Below are 10,914 nucleotides of genomic sequence, written 5' to 3' on the forward strand. Positions count from 1 at the left end.
AATATCGTTTAGATAATGTGAATTATTTATTTTTTACCTATAGCCTAGACCTTTTTTCATTATTATTAGATTTATAATGTTTTATTATTATAAAATTGAATATCCGGTCTCAGGTAGGGTGTAATAACTTTAGTAAATCAAAGGCTATAATGGGTCTTTAAATTATATATTATCTTCTCATATTTATATTTTATGTTTTTTTATAATAATCATCGAAGTTGTTGTAATATTCATAAAATAAGTTTGTATTGAAGGAACATTAATATAATATATAGCCAAAATTGAACTATGAGAAATTCAATCCATAAATTATATAAACATCGTGCGGAGTAATATGTTTTTATTTGTAGCAACTACAGTTTATATTGATATACAATATAGTTTATACTCTATAATTATTTGATGTTTTGATTTGAGTTTGACTACTTTTGACTGTTAATTTGTTAAGTTTAATTTATGTTCACGTGAAGTCGTGAACCTATTTATTTTACTTGTATATTTGCATATGAATAGTTTACTATTTAAGTTTCATAACAAAATATAAAATGGTTAATATGGGTCTGTAACAGATGTATTAATGATTTATAACCTTGTGCCTTAAATAAATAATTTTCTACCATGGAGGACATGGACTTATTAGCACGTTTTGAAAATGTTGAAGATTTAAGTGATCCCACTTTAATTGATGATTTACAAATGGTCTTAGAGCAAATTCAAGCCGAAGACGAGGAGTTTATGCAGGTGCCAATTTAAGATATTCTGCGCAACTAAAGATTTTCTTTAGTTAGAGTTTCCATAAAAGTATTCTCCTAAAATATTATCTCAAAGAGAGATGATAATATTTTCTATTCCATTCATTAATTATTATATTTTTGCACTGTACAGATACTCTTAGATAAAAAAGAAAGCATGGTTGTTACTTGGGAACAACCCTGGTATCAAGAGCCAAACTGCCTCACTAGACCTCTTAAAGTAAAAGATGATGTATCTCAAGATTATCGAACAGATACCATATGCTCTGAAGAAGCAGAATTAATATCTAAAAATTGGAAAGACTTTCGAAAGGTATGATTTTTCTTTTACATTTAATATATAATATATTAAAGATTTTAAATATTGTGTTGTATATTTATCAATTTAGACTTATGGTGTTCCAAATAAACCTGCATGTCTGGCACGATGGAGAAATAAAGATAAATCACGCCACCCTAATACACCAGAAGAGTTAGTGAGAAGATTTATTATGGCTTATCTAGCAAGAGGTTTAAACAGAACTATTTATCAAGTATACAAATTCTTTATAACCCATTATGGCAATAGATTTAAAGGGCGATATTCGGTATATGAAGAGAAAATTATGCTTGTTTGTATGTACCACAAACCCAAAAATGTAGTTCCATATTTGTCAGCTGTTCTTGGACGTGAACCAAGGGGAATTTATAAAAAGCTGCTTCAACTTAGTAATGGTATGTAGTGTTTTTCAAATTTAATTTACAGAAGCTAGTGATTCCATTTAAGCAAATGTTTTACTTAAAAGTTGCTATACATTTTCTAGCAAGTGAAAGAAAAGTGAAAAAAAAGGAGAATAAAAAAGTTATATAACTAAATTTATTGTTTTGTTTAAATTGTGTACAGATTATCTCACTGCCATCACCTGAGAATAACACATGTAGATTTACTAATGACAATAGGCTATTTGACAATGCGAAAAATAAAGTGTCAATTATTGTAATCAGTATATATTATGAGCTTAAAAATGATTATTTATTAACGAAAGTTAAAAATAATAATAAATTAATTCATAAATCCATAAATAAAAATGCATTTTTTTAAACGTTTGTCACGTGACATAAAACGCTCCTGATTGGTCGGGCTTATGATGATGTCACTTGCATGTTAACCTCATTTGCCTACTGTATGTGGATTATATGTGCCACAGATTACAATACAGGAAAGTGACGTCACCGTCCACCGACCCCATTGCAGCGCCATATTGTCAAAGTAGTGTTTTCGCACTTGTATGGAATTTTTAATTTGATATTTTTCAGCAAATATGTACTCGAATTTAAAAAATCAACTTTTACTGGGTTCCTTAACCTCTACTAAATAATATAAAATGGATTTTAAAAACCAGTCAAATAGCCTATTAATTAGTTGGCATCCATAACAACAATAACTTCTAACAGTAATAACTCCTTGATTAAATATGTCCATTTAATTGCCTGACATTCATGATGTCACAATTAATTAAATAAAAATGGGAATGGTAATGTATCTCTGTTGATCTTTTATTTATATTTTGTTTACGGAATATATAATTAATGTCAACACCTATATGAACCAAGAACTTTATGTATACCAAAAATGTAAAAAAATAGTTGAATATCTATCTACCATATCATTTTCTAATGCAAATGAAAAAACTGTAATTCAGAATATCATATTCTCAACACATTTAAATATTATCAGAAGGCTTAAAATATATTATCACCTTTTTTTAAGGAAAAATAATTGAGAGGAACAATTTTAAATGGACATTGCCCTTGTGTACAACATTTTTAAAACTTTTGATGAAATACACTGGAGAGCCACTAGAAAATTTGCAAAACAAAAGGTTTGGAACGTCAATATGGGTACAACTCGAAGAAGCTATGGGAAAAGAACATTTATGCTTACAAATGTTTTGGTACAACAGTTTGCATGTCCAACTATTTGTTAGATGTGATATAAAAATCAATAAACTTAGAAAGAAAATTTTGAAAAAGTAAGTTGGTAAAGTATTTTCTCAATTAAGATTCTTGTTTTTTTTGTTTATGAATGTATTCATTATTTATTTATTTTTTAGATTAAAACTTTATCCTTATAAAATTTGGTCTGACATTCGATGGAAAGAAATTCTCGAACATTTTCCCGATGGCTTCACTCATGGTTTCTTATATAAGACCACTTCAAATATTTTTAGAAAATACAAAGATTATCGTCAAACTCCTTTAGAAAAACTAATAGATTATGGTCTCAAAAGGATTAAAACAATGCCCAACAAAAGATTAAAAACATTAATATTAAATGAAAAACAAGAACTAGAAATAATTAATTATAAAAAGTAAGTTGTTTTCAATTACATTAATAAAGTTATAAAATAAAATATGTTTTCCTTTATCATATCAATACTACCTCTGATACTACAATCGAAACGACATAGCTTATTCCAATGTATAATTGCATTCAATTATATAGGAGATAAAATGATAATAATATATTACTGAAATAATAATAATATATTGGATATACACACAGTTGATAAATAAAAAATAAAAACTGAGCAAAATATTAAAGTTGATTGTCAATCATAGTAACTGTGCTAACAATTCCTTGAGTCATTTTAATATGAAACTGCCATCAAAACTTGTAGTCTAACTATTGTATATATTAATTTTACAAAAAAAGTTATTACCCTGACCTTTAAGGACACTGGTAGTCTTTACATAGTAAAAAACAAAGTCGCTTTCTCTGTCCCTATGTCCCTTTGTACGCTTAAATCTTTAAAACTACGCAACAGATTTTGATGCGGTTTTTTTTTAATAGATAGAGTGATTCGAGAGGAAGGTTTTTGTATGTAATACATAGACAATATAGTAACACTGATAATTTTAAAAGTTTCTAATGTGATGTCGTAAATTTATAAATTTTTTTGCGCTTACATTGTAAACGCTGGATGAACCCTACTAGATAGATCAAAATAATGTACTACAGAATTGTACACCTCAAAAATGTCTATAAAAAAGTCCGCGATGGTATGTGTCTATCGGTAAGTGATAACCCACAATAACATTTTTTGTTATTTATTTTTTACCACAAATATTGGCTAATTTTCGTAGCGATTTTAACCTATACAGCATTAATCTTTATCCAATGAAATACCTTAAATGCATTGTTGATTGAATATTGATGTATATGGCCCTTCACAGCATATGATTTAAATGAATATTTTCGAAGATATTACAGATTTAAAAATTGCGGAACGTAGCGTTTGCGATGGTACCAGCCGGCCGGAGCGGCGGGAGCGTGCTATAGGCGCGTCGGAGGCCGCGGTTCTCCCTGTACACTTAGCACTTTGAATTTAGCAGCGATCGGACGCAGTTATTATCGGAGCTCTAGCGATTAAAATAACAATCCATACTTCCATACTATATATTAATATTATAAATGCGAAATTAACTTAGTCTGTCTGTCTCGCTTTCACGCCAAAACTACTGGACCGATTTAAATGAAATTTGGTACACAAATAGTCTAGAGCCTGAGAAAGGACATAGACTTTTTATTTGGAAAAAAAAGTGCTGTAAAGGGTTGAAAAGGGAGATGAAAGGTTGTAAGTTGTTGAAAGTATTGTCATGTTTAGAATATTTAGAACTAGAAGCATAAAACTAATATTTTAGGCTGTACACTTATAAAATAACATATCATGACACCCACTCGGAAGGGAATTTTGGATATTCTACCCCTAAATGGGTGAAATAGGGGTTGAACGTTCGTATGGAATTTTTTGAGTTAAAAACATGAAACTTTATTTTTGGGATACTGATTAAAAAGGAGTAGATACTTAAGTGTTTCTGCATATTCTAAACCTACGGGGGTGATATAAGGGTTGAAAGTTAGTATAGAAGTCCGTCATTTTTAAGATAGAAACATGAAATTTTATTTTTGGGCTACCGATTACATATGAGTTGATTCGCATTTAAGCGTTTCTGGATATTCTACGCTAAGGGCTGAAATACACACCAATGTGGTATACAAAGAGGTATTACATTATCGTAACATTTTAAGTTAATTTGTAAATATATTCATATTCTACGTGGGCAAAGCCGCGGGTAACAGCTAGTTTAATTATAAATGGCAACGTAATTATGAGTTCATAAACGAATACAATAAATTAAAGGCACTAAGGTTTTTTTTTATTTAAGGTAGGTAAGTTACAGTACCTAAGAAATGCGTGGTACCTGGATCTAATCAAACAATACCTCTCTTTTTGCGAAGTTGGTTAAAATGTATTATCAACAGAAAAATATAATTTTTTCTATAGTTGAAAAAGTTAAAAATAAAATAAATACTTCACATTAAAACGTCTTAGCCGAGAGAGGCGGCTTACATAGAAAATAGCTATGTGTATTTATGAGCATTGAGCACGCGACGACAAGACGCTCGGCGCAGTATGCTAATTTGGGCGTTGCGTATCAATGTTAATAAGTAATTTAAAAAAATAATAATAAAGGATAATGATTCGTAATTAACATCGAAATTTTTTTTTCACTAATCATAGACTTAAACTTTATAATTGCATAAATATTTATTCGGTTAACGATGTATTTTTGTAGAAATAACATAGTTTGACGCTTTATATTGTGCATTTAGCTTGGTTTGCATTTCTTTTTATCAATACATTCTAGGGAGGCGCGTTTATAATAATAATATGTTGGATATACACACAGTTGATACAGTTTATTTTTTACACAGTTTATTTGTCGTATCTCCACGATTCGAGAACATTTCGTTAGCCGCCACAGCTAGTATCGGAATACTTGGCGTCGATGTTTCGAGTCTCGTTCAGTTCCGCGGTCAATTGGAAGGCAAAGCCAAATTGGCATCAAAAAAGCTCGGTGTGCTCAGCAAGGCAAGACAGTATTTCACGTCGGCCCAACGTCTAAGACTATACAAGGCGCAAATTCGGCCTCACATGGAATACTGCTCTCACCTCTGGGCGGGTGCTCCCCAGTACCAGCTCCTTCCATTTGACCGTATCCAACGTAGAGCGGCCTGAATTATCGACTATCAAGCCCTTTCCGATCTGCTTGATCCTTTGGCTTTGCGTAGAGATGTTGGATCGCTCTGCATCTTCTACAGAATTTATCACGGGGAATGTTCCGAGGAATTGTTCGGATTAATCCCGGCTGCTGAATTTCACCTTCGGACATCTCGTCAAAATTCCAAATATCACCCGCACCACCTAGATGTCCGAAAATCCACAACAGCGCGATTTTTAAGACATTTTCTGCCTCGCACAACCACTCTGTGGTCCACCAGCTTTCGCCGACGGTTTTTCCGAACCGATACGACTTGGGAACCTTCAAGAAAAGAGCGTACTCTTTCCTGAAAGGCCGGCAACGCACCTGAAAGCCCCCCGGTGTTGCAGATGTCCATGGGCGGTGGTAGACACTTTCCATCAGGTGAGCCTCCCGCTCGTTTGCCACCTATGACATTAAAAAAAAATTATATAGTGTTTACAGAAACCACTAACAATTATTTTTTATAGGTCAAACAGCGTTCAATCAACACTGAAATGTAGAAATTTTTGAAAATATGTATTTTAACAAAAGAATTACAAATATCTGTAATGTTTATTTAAGCGTCTAAACTTTCGTTTAAGTAACTGAAAAATATTTGGCTCACAATCCCTTTAAAAAGAGTCGTTAAAACGGCTGATTCGGCATAAGCGCTCTTAAAGCTTCATGCTTTGCCAACAACTTTATTCCTGAATTGGTAGATCATATTGGAGAATGGAGATCTATCATTATGAATTATCGAACAAGGTAGCGGAACCCAAGTGACGTAATTTTACTCTTTTAAGTTGGCTGGTTAACAGTTGTAACTTAGTTGTTATGTTGGCGAATTTCCGGCTTATGATATAAATTTTGTTTATTATTTTTTTAAATAATACAAGAAACAAATATTTTTTTATATAATCTCAGCTGACAAACAATTTATTTAACTAAAAAAAATCTGTACCCCTTGTACGAGTTTCAATACTTCATGCGTTAATAACATATCGACTTCTCGAAAACGTTTATGAAGTATTTGTATTCGGTAGTATGAGTTTGACATTACTCGTTTGCGTTAAAACCATGATAACCGTCGAGCTACTCGAAATAGACTACACCACAATTTATATTTCCATCTCACTTACACGCGCTAAAAAGGTGAGAAAAAAATATTCGCCCATTTTTATTATATTTGACATCTGTCGCAAAGTATTGTCTCCTAAATTTTGAAGGTTATATTATCTTATTTTACAATGTTTATTTTATTAAAAGAAATAAAAACTGTGAATATATTAATGTGTAAGTTTTTTAGTAGCGGTGAAAAAAGAAGAAATTACATTGAAACATGATTGGCTTAAAAATTAATTTATCGGAGTTTAAAATTATTATAAAATTCATTAAGAGGTATGTAAACATAAATTTATTACTACGCTTAATATACAATACGATCCGTAATAATTGTAAGGACCGTAAATTTAGTTTAGAAACGTTTTAAAAACTTATAAACAGTGTACTTATATTGTTTTTAATATAGAGGAATTTGAGTTAAACTGTAACTAACCTTACCTACAAGTATTGTAAATTTAATTTATTTACAATTTTACGTTGATATACTTATACATATTTAAATTGTTGTTCTAATTTGTTTATAAAGTTTAATTTGAAACTAAGTGGCTTACTTCGCGTTTAATTTCCATGTGTCTTATGTGTTAATTTAAACAAACATACATAGATTAATTTTATAGATAATATCCTCTTTTTTTGTGTGAAAAATTCCATAATAAATCAAACTGAACCAATTCAAACTTTGTTTAAATGATTATGTTATATTGATAATACCCAAATTATGTTTCATTATATTTAATATATTGTTTTAATATTGTTTCAGTATATTATAATAATAAGCATATCTAATTATCATTAAATATATAGACCTAATATTTCTATTATTAGATTATAATTATTCTATGATCATGATTATTTTACATTCATGCTGCATTTTCCAGTGTGACGCTACATCTATAATTTCAAGAACCTTTGTAAAAATATAGTTTAATATATTTAAAACAAATAATAATTATTTCATAACTTGTGTTTTATTTTTCCTAAAATATAATTGTATGTACTACATATGTACATAAAATTTTTATTTCAATTAAACAATGAAGAGTTAATATACCCAATTATTGAAAAAGTATAAATAACAACAACATAGTATTTTACTAAACAATAAGAGTGTTTTTGAAGTTGATTGTTTATTAGAGTATTCATAACAAATCACAATGGTGAAGAGTATTAATATATATGTATAGATGTTTCTTATATAATGATGCAAAAATTTTAAATCATTCTAAATTCAATTACATTTTATAAAATCATAGGAACCATATATTCAATAGAGACAAATCCATTTTTTAGTATATTTATTGTTTGAATTAAATAAATAGGAAATTATGTAGAAATGTAGATTGCAGTTCAATGCATGGTCACTTGTTTTTTGGATGTTGTCTGCACCAAATCATCATTAATAGCGTATCTGCTCCAAATAAAGGATAGATACACTGATAGCCTGAAAAATATATTTATTTTATTTTAAAATGATTACATTCAAGAATAATAGTTAATTAATAATATTATGGATGACCCCATTATATCTTCAAAGCATTCTCCACTGCCATAAACCAATGAATATAAAAAAAATATTTTTATTGTTTTTGAAAATACACATTTAAACAATATACATATCACAATTTTATCTTTTATTTTAATATTTTGTTCTCTACTTTAAGCAATTTAATGGCATTATTATAGTTAAATTAAATTATTTTATACAGTTATCATTTATTTTCAAGCTAATTAAATATCGTGTTAGGATGCCATTTTAAAATAAATTTTAAATTTAGACTCACCTTGCGTTTGTATCATATTTGTAAATATATTTAAAATAAATTAATATTTATTATTCATTTCTTCTTCACATGTTAACACAAATACTTATTAACTTTTTTCTAAGGCAATTCTCAAGAAAATATGTTAGTTTAAAATACGGCTAATTGAAGATAAATTTCACCGCAGAATTAAATTTCGTTGCTTTTTATTGATATAAAAGGCTACCATAACGATTGTAGCTAGTCTTCAAGCATAATATTGCCTCACACGCTTAATAGTTAATTTTTAAAATGTAGTTTCACTTGCTCTCACCTAACTAAATCAAGTGAGTTCAAACTCGATAAGAAATTAACGAAAACGTCAATTTACATGCGTAAATCTGTCAAAAGTGTTACTCGTACTACCAAAATGTCGAAAACCGCCCGTTATTTCGACTTCAAACTCGATAACGTTACTTATAAAAACTCGTACTATTGATTTTAGTTCCTCTGCGTTTGCGCTTGGGGCGCTGATAGGATTTGTATGAAAAGAAAACCGAAAGTAAATAACTTGAAGTAAGCTGTCAAACTCGTACTAAGGGTACTGTCACACTTAAGAGCCAATATTGTTTAATTTGAAGAAAAAAACTGAACCTTTGACAAATAATTTAATTAAATTATAAAAATAGTTTTCGAACGTAGAGTATAAAAATATATTAAGTGAGTATATACTATTTGTATTTCATAATATAACGTTAACAGAGCTATTAGTAAGAGTAGTATTCGCATAGTATATTTAAATCTAACGCTTACTTATTAATAGTTATCTGTTTAATTAAGACGCCCCTTAAATCGGCAGTATGATATCTCTTTGTCTTCCCATTTTATATACATAAATGATGAATATTGGCGTGTATGGTTGGCATTACATTGTTTCCAAAGATAATATAAATTTGATATTATTTGTCATACATAAAAAAGCGATATTATGATTATGTACTCTGTAGATTGTTTTGTTAATGGGTATGCCCGGTTCATAGACTTCAATTTATAAATTAATAACTGTAGTAAATTATTTTCAATAGTAGCTAGCTACTAGCACAGAGAATCTATTACTTACAAAAAATCTTAGACAACATTTTTATCTGTCAATTATTAGAACTATTAATCAAAATATTTTTATCGTACAAAGTTTAATGACAATATATAAATGATACTTGATAATGGCAAAATTGTAGACTGTGGATAAGTTGTCTCCGTTTTCTTTTTTTTTTAAAGAATAGAATAAAATTTAGTACCAGTGTCACTGTGCAGTTGTTCAGCAGTGACTAATGAGTGGTAGCAGTCGGTAGTATAAATACATTTTGTGCTTACAATTCTTAGATTAATAAAAACGATATTTTTGTGATTTGTTATTATAAATTTGACATAGCCGTCAGCTAAACAATAAATTGGTATTCTGAGTATTGTACCAAAATGCCAATCAATACTACCAATAATAATAGATTTGTAGAGTTATTAGATAGCGACGATGAATTACCATGTAAGTATACACTCAATCTAAATAAATAAACTTTATAAGTACCTAGGAAGATCAAATAATAAACAAATAAACTATGGATATTATAAATTATATTTTGGTTGTTCACATGCTTATCTACCTTTGCTGAAAAACTTAAATATACATTTTTGAAAATAGTTTGATTTCAAATGATCAAATTATTGTAACTATAATAAATGTAATGTTTTGATATTTTTGAAAATAGTTTTATCTTCATTTCAGTGGAATATACTGAAGTTTCTACAACACCAGCTTATCAAATTGATAGCAGATTTGATATGATACAGTTTAAGTGGATAAATAATTTTAAAACTTATGACAACCTCAAACAATGCAGCATGGAAACTAGTTCGACCTGTACAAGTACGAGTGATAGTGAAATTAAATATCCCGTTACAGATAATAATAATTATAATCAGACACCAGTAATTCAAAGAGGTGTGTTAAATAAACATGATTTATTCTGTTTAAAATCAATAGAAGGGTTTGCAGGTGACTCTACACTTATTTGGCTAATAAATTTTTTGCTACACAAAGATTTGCAATCTGGTTATATGTTTCTCAAAAGTTGCCTCGTTAGCAATAATTTGAATAATGAAACTCTTGATTATAAATATGTAGCACCAAGTGAATCGAAACATCTTTATAAGATTTTAATAAACATTTAATTATG

The 10,914-nt window shown here is 29.2% G+C and overlaps 1 protein-coding gene and 1 long non-coding RNA gene across 2 annotated transcripts; one reads left to right on the forward strand and one right to left on the reverse strand.

Annotated features, from left to right (window-relative positions):
• The first annotated feature begins 451 nt into the window (after positions 1-451).
• LOC113401973 (uncharacterized) lies at positions 452-3,147 on the forward strand. Its single transcript, XM_026642065.2, has 5 exons — positions 452-741; positions 886-1,065; positions 1,142-1,466; positions 2,503-2,764; positions 2,846-3,147. Exons 1-5 carry the CDS (start codon positions 619-621, stop codon positions 3,105-3,107), a joined length of 1,152 nt encoding a protein of 383 aa, XP_026497850.1. The 5' UTR covers positions 452-618; the 3' UTR covers positions 3,108-3,147.
• A 5,074-nt stretch (positions 3,148-8,221) lies between these two features.
• LOC135193491 (uncharacterized) lies at positions 8,222-9,241 on the reverse strand. The gene is made up of 2 exons (XR_010309270.1): positions 8,723-9,241; positions 8,222-8,382 (listed from the first exon to the last, which is right to left on the reverse strand). It is a non-coding gene; the product is annotated as an uncharacterized LOC135193491 (long non-coding RNA).
• Positions 9,242-10,914: the final 1,673 nt, after the last annotated feature.

The sequence above is a fragment of the Vanessa tameamea genome, chromosome 2, assembly GCF_037043105.1.
Source record: "Vanessa tameamea isolate UH-Manoa-2023 chromosome 2, ilVanTame1 primary haplotype, whole genome shotgun sequence".
NCBI lineage: Eukaryota > Metazoa > Arthropoda > Insecta > Lepidoptera > Nymphalidae > Vanessa > Vanessa tameamea.